Source organism: Mesoplodon mirus (genome assembly GCF_964341445.2).
Source record: "Mesoplodon mirus genome assembly, chromosome: 2".
Classification (NCBI taxonomy): domain Eukaryota; kingdom Metazoa; phylum Chordata; class Mammalia; order Artiodactyla; family Ziphiidae; genus Mesoplodon; species Mesoplodon mirus.
In genome coordinates this window covers 157,689,018-157,704,981 of record NC_138977.1, presented here as the reverse complement: position 1 = coordinate 157,704,981, position 15,964 = coordinate 157,689,018, and the positions used below count along the sequence as shown (strand labels likewise).

At 35.6% G+C, this 15,964-nt stretch overlaps 1 protein-coding gene across 7 annotated transcripts in view; it reads right to left on the bottom strand.

Moving 5' to 3' along the window:
- PPA2 (inorganic pyrophosphatase 2) overlaps positions 1 to 15,964 on the bottom strand; it is a 163,649-nt gene that overhangs the window by 28,528 nt on the left and 119,157 nt on the right. For all 7 annotated transcript variants that reach the window (XM_082611080.1, XM_082611076.1, XM_082611077.1 and 4 more), the window contains 2 exons: positions 3,177 to 3,304; positions 1,071 to 1,156 (listed from right to left, as the gene is read on the bottom strand). In XM_082611080.1, the coding sequence (XP_082467206.1) occupies positions 1,071 to 1,156; positions 3,177 to 3,304 (214 nt within the window). The remainder of the gene's footprint in view (positions 1 to 1,070; positions 1,157 to 3,176; positions 3,305 to 15,964) is intronic.

Genomic DNA, 15,964 nt, shown 5'->3' with positions numbered 1-15,964 from the left:
CCTCTCACTGTTGTGGCCTCTCCCGTTGCGGAGCACAGGCTCCGGACGCGCAGGCCCAGCGGCCATGGCCCACGGGCCCAGCCGCTCCGTCGCATGTGGGATCCTCCCGGACCGGGGCACGAACCCATGTCCCCTGCAACGGCAGGCGGACCCTCAACCACTGCGCCACCAGGGAAGCCCTCCAAACTTTTTTTATGTCAGTGGTCTTTGGTATTACAATTTCATAATTAAAGCTGTAATTACGCCCATCAATGAAGGGAGTATGGAAAGAGAACTGTTTCTATGAACACCAAGTAGGCTCTAAAACCACTGAGGCTGTACACACCATCGAGGCTCTAAAAAGCCTCCATAAAGGTGAATCACTATAAAAACTTCGTATCAAATTAGGTGTGGTAAGACAACTGTAAAAGGATAGAAAAAAAGAACCCTAAAAATTAATAAGGGTTTTTAAGTGTAAGGAGTTTAAAGATTACAGGATTTGATCTTTACTTTCTATTATATATTAAGTTAGGCTATATATAATCTATATGTAATCTATAGAGAAAAGATCTTAGCCCTATATCCACAGATTGATAAATGAATGTACACTTAAATGTTTTAAATTTTTAAAGTAAAATAAAACGCTTGAGTTATATATGTTACTATTGTTTGGTTCCCCTTAATCAATTAGCTGGTGACCCAGATCACGTTGGATAAGAAGGCTTTTAACTGTTCTTACCAAGAAATGATGTGGTACTTATTACATAAATTAATCATACGTCTGCATGTTGAAAAGTCGCTGAAAATCCACCTTTGCATATATTCACGGTGCATTATAATGAAATGCCTCTTTACTTGACAGTGTACCCCACTAAACTATAAATTCCTTGGGAAAAGGGGTCATGTCAATTCCTAATTTCATAGTGTCCAGCACTTGGTAATGCCTTTCAAATAGGTGCTCTGTAAACATTTTTTAAATGAGGAAACATTTCAATTCTCTTAAAAAAAAAATCAGATCTGAGCAGTATCATATGGCTCTTTAGTACCAGTTAGTAATAAAATAACTCTACATAGAAAAGACAAGTCCTTACCAATTTATAGCCCCTCCAGCACACTTCTCCATAAGCAATGCTTTCCAACATTCATGAGTAGATTTAATAACTTCAAGAGCAAAAGCCTAGTTAAAAACCAAAAACAGACACAGCAATCACATCATTATACTAACATGGAACTAGTCATAGTATGACAGTTAATTATTAAGAACACGAGCTCTGTAGTCAGGCAAACCTGAGTATAAATTCTCACATCCTTATTTACCAGCTGTGTGACTTTATGCAGATTACTTAATCTCATTGTATTAATTTTCTTCATCTATAATATGCAATGTAATGAAGATCATCTAAATCAAGGGTTGGCAAACTTGGGCCTGTGGGCCAAATCCAACTCACCATGTGTTTTTCTAAATAAAGTTTTTATTGAGCACAGTCATACCCATTCATCTGTGCATGGCCTCTGACTGCATTAGTGCTACAATGGAAGAGCTGAGTAGCTGTGACAGAGACCATATGGCCTACAAAGTCTGTAATATTTACTTTCTGGTCCTTTACACAAAAAAGTTTGCCAACCCCTGAATTAAATCATAGAGTTGTTGAAAGAATAAATAAGATGTTGAATGTAAAGTGGTTAGCCTACTATCAGTATCTTGCTTGTAAATAAGCATATACCTATTAATTTCATCATCATAAAGCTATAAGTAGTCCAATTGCATAATCGTTTTAGATTATCCACTGTCTGAAGGTAGTAAACCTCGACATTTTCTAATTTTTTTCTTAGTATGAATTCATATAGTGTCTAAAAATGCAAAATCAACAATAGATATAGATCTAGTAAGATCATCTAAGGAAAACTTGCTTTATTTTTCCAAAGCAGAAAATTCTTTATATTTTTCCCCCAAAATGTTCCTAATTTTCCTTAAGTGAGAGATTACAGTCTAAAATAATAGTTTTATATTTATATTTAAAAATCCTAGACAAAGCCCTCAAGATCTTAAGGGTTCTTTTAATGTACCTTTAAAAACTACTGGGTTCAGCAATAAACTTTTGTATAACAAAATACTTATTGTAATTTTAAAGTTTTCATGACCATGGCTTACTCTACCTGCAAAACATACTTTATTTATTAGTACCACTTAAAGGTTGGTTTATAATGTGAAATTTATATAGTGGCAGTAAGTTTAAAAGACATAGTCCATGTTTTTGACTTTAACTCTTTGGTCTATTTCCTCCATATGTGTCATATTAGAGCCACTTTCTGGTAAGTTTGTGGTTTTCTAATAGAAAAATCCTCTGACAGTAAGATAATTCAAGTGTTGTCTTAATTGTTAAGCAGCTTAATTCAGCCATGGTAGGATGAACACTTAGGAGGCAAGCCCCTTTGTATCTACATTAATGGTAAGTAACTTCCTCTTCTCTGGAGTAAGTAAATGGAAGGCTTTTCTTCATATACAATTTGCAGACTTAGACTGATCATGGAAATCCTTCATTTTCTGAGACGAAGGACTTATTGATAGATAAACAGATGCATATAGGTATTTATCAGCCTTACTGATTTACTTAGAGAGATCTCCTAAAACTTTTTTAAAAATAAAAATGATAAAACAATGTCCTTAAATATGAAAGTCGGTAAAAAGCACTTTTTTTATCACACTATATACAAATGTTCACATATGAAATCCCCCAAAGTGAAAGAAATATTGTACAGATATCACAGGCACATTTTATTTTTTTTTTGAATTTTGTCAATTGCTTTTTCTGCATCTATTGAAAGGATCATATATATTCTCCATTCTTTTAGCAATGTGTAACACCCTTATTGATTTATTTAGACTTTTGCTGAGAATTTTTGCATTTATGTTCATCAGGCATATCAGCCTATACATTTATTTATTTGTTTGTTTGTTTGTTTATTTAGCGGTACGCGGGCCTCTCACTGCTGTGGCCTCTCCCGTTGCGGAGCACAGGCTCCGAACGCGCAGGCCCAGTGGCCATGGCTCACGGGCCCAGCCGCTCCGCAGCACGTGGGATCCTCCCAGACCGGGGCACGAACCCGTGTCCCCTGCATCGGCAGGTGGACTCTCAAGCACTGCGCCACCAGGGAAGCCCACAGGCACATTTTAAAATAAAGATTATCAACTTCACCTTGTTCTTGAATTCTCCATTAAAAGCAAACTGGTTTTCTGGTTTTCCCTCTGGTACCTTATAAAATCTAAACCAATTAAGCGTAGCTTCTAAGTAACCAGGTTTGTACTTCTTAACATCTTCAATATCTGTAAGTGAAGAAACAAAAATACTTTTTGTTAAAAATCAAAATCCACTCCCATTAGTGGTAGAGCACCGGCCTGAGGGAGTCAGTCTAACCCTGCTGCTCACTAGCAGCTACTCATCGGCATGTATCCTATCACCTCCGGACTTGCCTTTTTTTCCCCATGTAAAATGTTACTCCTTCATTTTACAAACATTCCTTGAGCACCTTCAGATACCACATAAGGAGTAAGGGATAAGTCGACGAAGACAACAAAGTTCTTCTCCTCAAGGAGCTCGAAGGTTTAATTAAAAAAAAAAAAACAGGCAGATAGACAACAAATTGTATTAAAGTGAGAAGATTAAGTGAGATATACTTAAGGACTGATGTCATTCTGAGGACAATGGGGGGCTTCGAGTAGGGAGAGTTACAACATCAGGATCCGTGTTTTATATGTACTAAGCCAAAGGATGCTGACAGTAGAATGGAGAGGGCAGCACCCAGAAAAGAACATACTACAGGTGGATGAGAAGGGTTTCATGCACTCCTACACCAAATATTTAGTAAGTTTCTCATTATGTATTCAACACTGTTGTAAGCAGTGAAATAGAACAGGAATCAGAAACAAGTCCCTGCTCACATGCTTACATAGTAGGAAGAGACAGACAACAAATAAAGACACAAATACACAATTTAAGCGGTGAAAAGTCTGATGAAGAAAAATAAATCAGAGTAAGGAAGACAGAGAATGTGGTCAGGGCAATTTTAAACAGAGTGATACCTGGAAGATTCAGACTTTTTCATTTCAAATTAGTAATGATTTATAGGATTTATTTTTAAGTTCTATTACCACGTAAACACCTTAACCATTACATTTTGAAGACATTCATTTAAATGTAATTGGAAATACTACTGTTAGTAATAGGCCCCTCCCCCAAAAGAGGTCCCCAAGGAATGTATCATTTCCAAAAATATCAATTCAAAAAGTATAAGAAATAACTAGATAAAACTAGAAGTCTTTACTCTCCACTAGACTGTGGCTTAAGGGAAATTTAGCATAGTCCTTTATTCACAGTATATTATGTCAAATGACAAACAGACTTAGCAGCACTTGGAGCATTAGAAAGCTATAACTAAAACCAGGAGATGACACCAGGCATAGGGATAATTTAAAGGTCACTTGGTTTCAGACATGCTCATCCAAGCCTTGTAGGAATCCCCACTCACTAGGCATGACAGGAAAAGGTAAGAACTTTGCAGGCATGGGTTGAACAGACAGGAATTATCCTTTTCCTTTTTATCCTTGCCTTGTGCCTCTTAGGTAAAGGTTTAGCAAGAGTGACATATGTCTCCAGAGGCCAGGTGTTTCACATAAGTGAAATAAGTGTGGTAAGGCAGAGACCACAGAAATGGCAGAGACTATGCAAATAAAAGACTGAGTATGCGGCCTAAAGGCACGCAAATCTAAAATTTTAAAACATGTCAATGGGCCACATATCTATCTAAAGTAATTCTGGAGCAAACTGCAGAAATGTTACAACTAACTAAGGGAAAAAAGAATCACTTGAAACTGAACACAGGTTAAGTAAGTGATGGAGGACGTTTAAAACAGTGAATTCTAAAGATTAAAATCACATTTTTTTTTTCATTCTCTTTTTTTTTTGCGGTACGCGGGCCTCTCACTGTTGTGGTCTCTCCCGTTGCGGAGCACAGGCTCAGCGGCCATGGCTCACGAGCCTAGCTGCTCCGCGGCATGTGGGATCTTTCCGGACCGGGGCAGGAACCCGTGTCCCCTGCATCGGCAGGCGGACTCTCAACCACTGCGCCACCAGGGAAGCCCCGCATCTTTTTAATATTATACATTGTATCCTAGGTACAGAGTTCTTTGTTATGCCCCAAATGGAACATTCAATAAAGATTTCAGCTAATTAAATTCTGATTATTTTTCTTCTTTACCTTATAAAAAGAGCTTCTTTCTAAAGTGAGCTTTCTATTGACCATTTTCCTACATCCTATCTCTATTTTTACAAAAAGAAATCTCTGAAATTAACTGAGTTCCTCCAACTCACTGTTTTCTTACTCAGAGGAAAAAAATATCTCTTAGTCCACTGAAGGTGAGCAACCAGAAATGCACTTTAATCAATGTCCAAAATAAATAATTTTCTATTACTTAAATCTGATTTATGACATCATTATACTTGCCCAGTCTACCATTTCCTGTTCCACTGTTCCTGTTCCGCATAAACCTTTATTTTTTTTTGATAAATTCTTTTTAACACACTGATTTCAAATAAGAAAGGAAAAACTAAGTTATCCAGTATCTACCTCAGCTTGCAAGGTTTTCCCTTCAGAAGTTATGAAGGGAACCTGTTAAGAAAAGACATCAATAATAAAAAACCTGAACATTTAATAATGCCAATAAGAAGTGTAACTCTCCAAATATAAGCTAAACTTTTCCATTCTCAATTAATTAAACCCTGGGGAATAAACAGCTGCATTTTCACAAAAAAATAAAACATTTTAAATATGCAATTTAAATATTTTTAAAACCTCAATAGCAAATGCTTCAAGCCAAAACTTATATGCAATACCAACAGTCAGTTCAATGAATTACTCTTCCAAAAATATGAAAAATTCCACCTGAAGGCTATAAACTGACTTACACAGTTCATAAAAGATTTTTATATAAATAACCTCATTTCTTCCTCATGAAACTCCCAAGAGTTGTGAGGAGTAAGTAAATTCACATTAAACTTAAGAAAACTACAACTAAGGAAAGGTAAAAGGGACTTCCCTGGTGGCGCAGTGGTTAAGAACCCGCCTGCCAATGCAGGGGACATGTGTCCGAGCCCTGGTCCGGGAAGATCCCACAAGCCACGGAGCAACTAAGCCTGTGAGTCACAACTACTGACCTGCACTCTAGAGCCTGTGAGCCACAACTACTGAACTCGCGTGCCACAATTGAAGCCCGCGCGCCTAGAGCTCATGCTCCACAACAAGAGAAGCCACTGCAATGAGAAGCCCGCACACCACAACAAAGAGTAGCCCCTGCTCGCCGCAACTTGAGAAAGCCCGTGCGCAGCAACGAAGACCCAACACAGCCAAAAATTAATTAATTAATTAAAAAGAAAAGAAAATGTAAAAGATTTGTCAAAATGTTGCCAACTCATTCATGGTAGAACTAGTATTATATAAATACAAGTCCTCTAATTCCATTAATTCTGACTTTTCTTCTATATTGCCCATTAATAATTTGCCACAGGTTTATTTATATTAGTTTCTATGTGTAGATGTATTTTTATTTTGGTTTTATTGTGGGAAAATATACATAACATAAAATTTACCATTTTTAAGTGTTTGATTCAAGGGCATTAAGTACCTCCACAATGTTGCACAACCATCATTATTATCCAACTACAGAATTTTTTCATTAGATATATTTTTTATAATATATGCTATTTTAAGAAAAGCAGCAATTCTCTAGTAGTCATTTATTTCCACTCTTGGACTTAATTTTATATGAAAGTTTCTACTAGAGATAATTATATAATTTATTTTCAAGATGAACTAATCCAACAATAAAAGTTAGAATAATCTAGAAGAGCTCTTTTATATAATCAAGCTAAGCTTATTTCAGTTTCAGTTTTTAACTACAATTAAACTCTCTTAATCGAGATCTACTTGATCAATTCCCCAGACGATTAACAAAGACTCTCCACTTCCGTAAATATTCTGCCTGATGTCCACAGTGGTCTGTCTGCTGAGTCTGGTAGACAGCTCTAGAATGAAGCCCACACTTGGCTCCCACCAGTTAACTTTTAGCCTTAGCAAGCAGGCATGTTTATTCCCAAAACATTCATGCCAACTGTATCTGTTGTTATAATTATGAGATTTAATAAAAATTATATAAGGCAGTGACTTTATCAGTACAAAAAAATGAGATTTCGTTTCTATGAAAGTAACTTGAATGTTTTTACAAGAATTCAATAAAAGAGATTGCTAAAAATATCTGCTGTTGGGGCTTCCCTGGTGGCGCAGTGGTTAAGAGTCCGCCTGCTGGGCCTCCCTGGTGGCGCAGTGGTTGAGAGTCCGCCTGCCGATGCAGGGGATACGGGTTCGTGCCCCGGTCTGGGAGGATCCCATATGCCGCGGAGCGGCTGGGCCCGTGAGCCATGGCCGCTGGGCCTGCGCATCCGGAGCCTGTGCTCCGCAACGGGAGAGGCCACAACAGTGAGAGGCCCGCATACCGCAAAAAGGAAAAAAAAAAAAAAAGAGTCCGCCTGCTGATGCAGGGGACACGGGTTCGTGCCCCGGTCCGGGAAGATCCCACATGCCGTGGAGTGGCTGGGCCCATGAGCCATGGCCGCTGAGCCTGCGCGTCCGGAGCCTGTGCTCCGCAACGGGAGAGGCCACAACAGTGAGAGGCCCGGGAACCGCAAAAAAAAAAAAATCTGCTGTCAAAGTAGGCCTGGGTAAGTTAAAGATGAGACAAAGATGTAAAAATTTACAATTAAACATGTAGATTGATCTGCAAATGAGGTGGGGAAGAGGATTTTAGATATGAGAGATCAGGGACAGCCTCTGACAAGAAGTATTTTAGTAAATTCTTAGATGAAGTGTGGGAGCAGCTCATTCACATAGGCAGAAGAGGAGTCCTGGGAGGAAGGCTGTGCCAATCAATACTCTGAGGTAGGAGTGTGCATCAAACGTTTGAGGAAGACAAGTAAGAAAGCCCTGCATTTAGATCAGGGTGAAGTAAGAGTATTAGGAGATGAGATTATAGAAGCAGTCGCATAGGAGTCTAAGGGCCAGACTAGGGACTTGGCTTTGCGATGAGAAGCCACTACAGGATTCTGGGCAGAGTACGTGTTTCATGAAGAATTCTAGCTGCCGTGTAGGGAAAAGACCGTGGAGAGGAAGAAGTGGAAGCAGGAAATCCAATATGAGGCGAAATGTGATGAGGGCTTTGATAATTGTAGTTGTATGGAGGTGGTGACAAATGGTCAGTTTTGGATATTATTAGAAAGCAGAATTGAGACGAATTACCAGTGAAAGAAAAAATTAAAAACAACAAAACCCAGTAAAGATCAGACTTACGTAAAATTTAAAGTATCAAAGAGCTAAAAAGGACTAGTCTGTAACATTAAGTAGCAATTTAAATTATAATACAACTAAATGCAGTCACCTAAATATATATCACCCTATTTTTTAGTTTCATAAAAGGTATCATAACTTCTGACAAATAGTGTACAGCCATGATTTACTTTATAAAACAGCTGTTTCCAAATTTGAAAGTTTAATTAACAAAGATTATATACAGTCTCAAGGGAATTTTTATATTAAAACTAAAAATACATGATTTATAAATAACCATAGTTCTATATAAAACCATTGGAAATTTTGTAAATTTCTTTATTAAATGCTAGATAAAAAGCAAAACAGAAAATAATGATGCAATATAACAAAATTTAAAGTTTAATTTGGCTTTTCAAAATCCAGAGCTCTCCATTTTAATTTAGTTTGTCTTAACTAATTTTGATTTAGAAATTTATAAAAGCAAAGAAATTAAGCTAAAATATCTTAGTCAAAACCTACCACTTTATCTCTGTAGACGTGAGAGGATCATAACACTTTTCACTTTTTAAAAGCAATCTTTATGACTTATCTTTTTCTTTCATTAGAGATACTGTATACCTTTCAACATGTAATCAAGTTTCTTTTCAGTATAAACCAATTCACTTGTTTCTAAAACGTAACTGAATATCACAAACTGTAATCTATTAAGAAAAAAAAGGTTTGATAATTGACTTTCTTTTTAATATTTATTATAAAAAAATACATTCTCTTATACCAGAGGTAGTTTCTAATCACAGGTATTTGTCAAGACTTCCATTTTACCCAGATTTCAGACTTAAACACACTTTAATACTCTCTTTTTGCCAAATAAGCAAACAGTAATGATGTAAATGAGGTAAAAAAATTCAGTTGATAAGGCTCATTTTATACATACAGCCCATGAACAATATGAGAGAGAAAGAGAGAGAGAGAGAGAAATATCTAACCTATGACATATTTTTACTCTAGAGACTTATCAAAGACACAATGAACTTTAAAAGTAATTATTTACCAAAAACAAAAAAAATTAAGAAATTTTAATCATGAGAAAATCGTAACACATTCTACAATAAATACCTTTAAGATATTTATTAATATTATATTATATAATATTAATAATATATAATATTAATATTCTAATTAATTAATATCAAATATTTTAAATAATTTAAATTACTCTCTTGCCTACCCAAAAAGAACCATGCCCAGTACCCCCAACTTTTGATATAATTAAATATTGGATATTAAAAACAAATAATAAAGGAAAAACACACTCTTACTTATTAATAACTAATTTCTTGGTACAAAAGAAAATCAAAAGAAATCAATCCTGAGAGGATCCCTACAAACAAGGATTTTAAAGTAGTTATTATGAATATGTTCAAGGGCATTCAGGAAAATATGGTCACAATGCATGAACATGTGGAAATCTCAGTTGAGGAATAAAAACTATGAAACTATCAAAAAAAAAAAACCAAATGAGGGAGTATCTGAAATGAAAAATCATGAATTTAATAGCAGAACTTGGATATGGCAGAAATAAATCAGGTAAGTAGAAGTCAGATCAATAGAAATCATGGAGTCTAAAGAACAGTGAGGAAGAAAGACTGAAAAGACATGAGAGTTTCAGTGACCTGTGAGATAATTAAGAGTGGTCTAAATACAGCATACACAAAAATTAACTCGAAATGAATTAAATACTTGAATATAACATTTGAAATCTTAAACTTCCTAGAGGAAAACATAGGCTGTAACCTCACTGACATCATCCTTAATGATGTTTTTGTGGATTTAACTCCAATGGCAAGGGAAACAAAAGCAAAAATAAATAAATGGGACTACATCAAACTAAAAGGCTTTTTTGTGCAGCAAAGGAAACCATCATCAAAATGAAAAGGTAACCTAATTAATGGGAGAAGATATTTGCTAGTCATATATCTGATAATGGGCTAATATCCAAAATATATCAAGAACTCATAAAACTCAACAACAACAACAACAAACCCAATTCAAAACTGGACAGAGGATCTGAATAGACATTTTCCCAAAGAAGACATACAGATGGTCAACAGGCACATGAAAACATGTTCAACATCACTAATTATCAGGGAAATGCAAACCAAAGCCACAATGAGATATCACCTCACACCTGTTAGAATGGCTATTCTCAAAAAGACAAGAAATAACAAATGTTGGAGAGAATGTAGAGAAAAGGGAGCCCTTGTGCACTGTTGGTAGAACTGTAATTTGGTGTAGGCACTATGGAAAACAGTATGGAGATTTCTGAAAAAATTAAGAATAGAAAAGCCATATGATCTAGCTAATCCTCTTATAGGTATTTACCCAAAAAATATGAAAACACTAATTTGAAGAGACATATACACCCCTACGTTCACTGCAGCATTATTTACAATAGCTAAGATACGGAAACAACTCAAGTGTCCATCAACAGATGAATGGATAAAGAAGATGTGGTATAAAAACATAATGGAATACTACTTGGCCATAAAAATGAATGCAATCCTGCCATTTGCAACAACATGGATGTACCTCAAACGTATTATTCTAAGTAAATAAGTCAGAGGGAGAAAGACAAATACTGTATAATTTCACTGACATGTGGAATCTAAACAAAACAAAACAAAAACAAACTCATAGATACAGAGATTAGGTTAATGGTTACCAGAGGGGAAGGGGTTGAGGGGTGACTGAAGTGGGTGAAGAGGGTCAATGGTTTGGTGATGGATGGCAACTGGACTTGTTATGGTAATCACTTTGTAGTGAATACAGATGTCAAATTATAATGATGTACACCTGAAATTTATATAATAATAATTTTTAAAGTGGTCTAAAATATGTTATGAGTCTCAGAATGAAGGTAAAAAATATGGGGTGAAAAAAATGTGAAAATATAATGGTAAGTAATTTCCCAAATGTGGCAAAAACATGAACTTACAGATCCGCAAAGTTCAGGATATCCTAAGGAGGATAAATAAATATAAAGGAAAGACCACCGTAGCATATCACAGAAAAATTGCTGAAATCCAAAAATGAGGAGAAAACCTTTAAAACAGTCTAAGAAAAACAATATATTATATACTAAGTTAACAACACACTGACTGTTGACTTATCAAAAACAATGCAGGCCAAAAGAAAATAGAAAATCTTTACAAAAAAACCCTGTAACTCAAAATTCTATATCCAGTGAAAGTATACTTCCAAAACAAAGGCAAGAAAAGACAAGAAAAGACAGATCAATGAAAATGGAGAGAATTCATCGCCAAAAGAACTGCACTACAAAAAATGCTAAAGTTGAAGGGAAATAACACCAGATGGAAACTACAGATCTTCAGGAAGTAATAAAATATATGGGTAAAAAAATGGCAAAACATGGGTAAATATAATAGAATACATATGTGTGTGTGTTTTTCCTCTTAATTTTTTTAAAAGGCATTTTATTGTTTAAGACAATATGAAACCAAAGCACAAAGGATGTATGGAGGTTCTAGGACCAACTGGATCTCTCATACAACTTGCTGGTGGAAATGCAAAATGGTATATAAAGTCACTTTAGTAAAGTTTGACAGTTTCTTACAATGTTAAGCATATAATTACTCACTGACCTATAACCCTATTCTTAGGTATTTCCTCAAGAGAAATGAAAACAGGTTCACACAAAGACCTATATATTTGAATGTTCATAGCAGCTTTATTTGTATTAGCCCCAAACTCAAAACCCAAATTTCTGTCAACAGGTGGATGGATAAACTGCGGTGTATCTACACAATGGAACACTATTCAGCGACAAAATAGAACAAACTACACTGACCACACACAATATGCATGAATCCCTACAGCATTATGCAAGAGAAAGAAAAATACCAAAAAATGCTTGTCCTTAGCAATGTACAGGTAACTCCAAAGAAACATAACTACAATTGTTAAAAATGCCAAAATTTTAAGTACAAATGTTTTCTCACTTTAAAATAAGTGAAAATACACTATTTTGAAGGTATTTTCAAACTTTGTTCAAAACATTCAGTTTTTATCAATATATATATGCATACATTCATTTATTCATCAATTAAAAAAAAATTACCAAGCACCTATAACATGCCAGACACTGAACAAAGCTTTTGTAGTGAAAAAATTAAATACCTAGAAACAAACCGAACATAAAATGTAAGGCCTTCATTAGTAAATCTACATCAATTTTCTAAAAGATAAACAAGAAAACCTGAATAATTGGAGAAATATATAAACATATCATACTCATTGTTGCAAAATTTAATATTTTAAAGATAGCAGAAATCCCTGATGATTAATTCCAAAAATTTGCCCAGAAGAATATATGCATTAGAAAAAAACCAAACAACTTGGAAAATGCAGAACAAAAGGATTTGCCTTCTATATGTTTTATTATGAGGCTGTTGTAATTAAAATAATGTGGCACTAGCACAGAAATAGATCACTGACACTGAAGAGAATCCAGAAGCAGACTATCTGTATAAATAAGAATGCAATATACAATAAAGGAGACATTTCAAAAAACGGGGAAGAGAAAAGATTTTTCTGTTAAGAGGTGATGAAAAAATTATTTATATGGAAAAAATTAATTCCAAATGGATTAAAGATCCAAGTGTAAAAAAAGTAAAACATAAAAGAATAAAAAAAATAAGGAAAAACAACTTTGTGACTATGGGGTAAGAAATCCTTACATAAGAATCAAAATGCTAAAGTCACATAAAAATGATTGATAAAATGCAATACGTCAGAATTTAAAATGTCTGTAAGACAAAAGGCAACACAGCTTCTCTGAAGATAGGGAGAAAATATTTACAACCTAAATAATAAAGAATTAATATCCAAAATATCTAAGCAACTCCCAAATATCAAAAGAATATGTCAACTCAATAGAAAAATGGAGGGCACCATGCATAGGCAATTCACAGAAGGGAAGATACAACTAGCCAATAAATATATGAAAAAGATGCTCCATCCAAGCATTAAGCAGAAAAGTGTAAAATTAAAACACAATACCATTTTCATCTATTAGACTGGCAAAAAAAAACTTTTAAAGTCTCTGTAATAGTATGTCATTGAGGCTTCAAAACCTGTAAATTAGGCATTATTTATTTCCTTTATTAAATTAGGAAACTGGGACTCCATGAGGTTAAGTAATTGGCTCAAGATCTTAAAGGGAATAGAGTAACCTCAATATAGAGTTGACCCTTGAACAACATGGGTTTGAACTGTGCAGGTCCACTTACACATGGATTCGTTTCAATGTGTGTACTGCAGTACTAGTGATCCATGGATGGCTGAATCTGAGTATGCCTGCACTGCAGATATGGAGGGCCAACTGTAAAGTTACATGTGGATTTCTGATTGTGCCAGGTTGGTGCCCCTAACCACCGCGTTGTTCAAGGGTCACCTGCACTACCTTTAAATATGGGGTGGCAAGGGTATGTGTGGGGAGAAGAACATCATCAAATTTGATTAGGTGATTACATCTCCTAACTGAACATATATCAAAATTGTTATCAATTATTCTAGTTCCAAGACTGGATTATCCAACTAACAAAGAAGAATAGATTAACAGAATGGTTCTCAACTTGGAGGAGCCCATCAGGGTCACCCAGGGATATTTATCAAACTATTTATACAGTCACATCATTAACTTCCTATCCACATTCCCATATAGAGAACCACCTGTACTTCCATGAAAATGATCCAGAGGGGAAAAAAAAATGAAAATGATGTTTTCACTGGCATTATCTCCACCAGATCACAACAGGAAGTAAGGAAAGCATATAATCAGCTGAGGATTTTTGTTTTTATTTTTAGATAAAAAACAGTAACACAAATGTAGTGCCATATCTCCTTGCTCATATTATTTAAAAGAAAAAAAAAAGATACTAGAAAATGTGCTCATGTTTGAAATTCTGTCCAAAGAGAGTAAAAAAAAAAAGTAAAAAAGGAGTTTCCAATTCTAAGGGATGCCAACAAAGGAAGTGACATAAATGCACAAAGCTCTCGTTCCAATGCTGTAGATGCTGCTCTCACAGAGCTAAATGTGTGCAAGACCGGCCTCCAAACGAAGTCTGTGGGAAGTGAGAACATATGTTTTTAATGACATTTTATAAACATTCACAAGAAGTAACAGTTCTGTTCCATAATATTTACTGTATCATCACAAATAGAGGTTCCAGCTCAGAGAAATGTTTTAATAGCTACACTTACATGGGGTCCCTAAAAGGTTCTCATGTTTTCCACACTGTTCTGCATATCTATGCTTAATAGCACACAGACTGATGAATAGTATCCTTCATTTTGGTTGCCTTTTCTTTCTCTATTCACCTTTTCCACAAATTCTACTCTTATCAACATCTATACTAAAAATATGTTAACATCATGAAAAATGGAAATATACTTCAAAATAAGTTAAAACCAAACAGAGATAGAAGCCTATTTGTATTGTATCAGAAAAACTTCTTGGAAAAGACTTGGTAGATTTCTTTCCCAAAATATAAATATTTATTACCATTTCACAAGAAATTTTACATGACCAATAAAATGAAGACCATCCAAGTGCCCTGTAACACAGAAATCCAAATGGTTTTCTAATCTAATTTTAACTAGAACCACATAACCAAGCAGCTAAAAGCTTAGGCTTTGGGTCAGCCAGACTTTCACTGAAAGTGAAAGCTCCACCAATTAACAGCTTCCCTAAAGTACCTAAAAATGTACCAATGTCCCCAAGAAATCTATCTAATGATCTTTAATTTAAACTGCGTTTCGTTCAGCACTAACTCTGAAGATAATTTAGGTCTTTCTATTTTAGAAGAAGACAGGCTTTAGCCTGTCTAAATAATGGATTGAAATATTCCTAAAACAACCAAGAGTTAGAGAAGAAAAGCTCTAGGGGTAATTTACTGATTAGAGGATCAACCCCACAACTTTAGAGATGAAGAAAGCTTCAAGAGGTTATGTGAGGGACTTCCCTGGTGGCGCAGTGGTTAAGAATCCGCCTGCCAATGCAGGGGACACAGTTTCTATCCCTGGTCCGGGAAGATCCCACATGCCGCGGAGCAATTGAGCCCGTGAGCCACAACTACTAAGCCTGAACTCTAGAGCCTGCGAGCCACAGCTACTCAGCCCACGAGCCACAACTACTGAAGCCCGCACACCCTAGAGTCTGTGCTCCACAACAAGAGAAGCCACCACAATGAGAAGCCCGTGCGCAGCAACTAGAGACAGCCCCCGTGCAGTAACAAAGACCCAACTCAGCCATAAATAAATAAATAAATAAATAAATTTGTAAAAAAAAGAAAAAGCTTATTTGTGTATTGGGAACATGTGCTGGAGGGGAAAAGGAAATTAAAAAAAAAAAAAGAGGTTACGTGACTTTCCCAAGGTCAGATAACTAATACATACAAGAGAGGATTTTAGAATTTAGGCCTCCCCTACTCTTCACATTGTAGGAATATGACTGAAGCCTGAAAAAACACTGAAAGAGGTCAAGGTTCAAAAAAGAGGCAGGGGCCTCCCTGGTGGCGCAGTGGTTGAG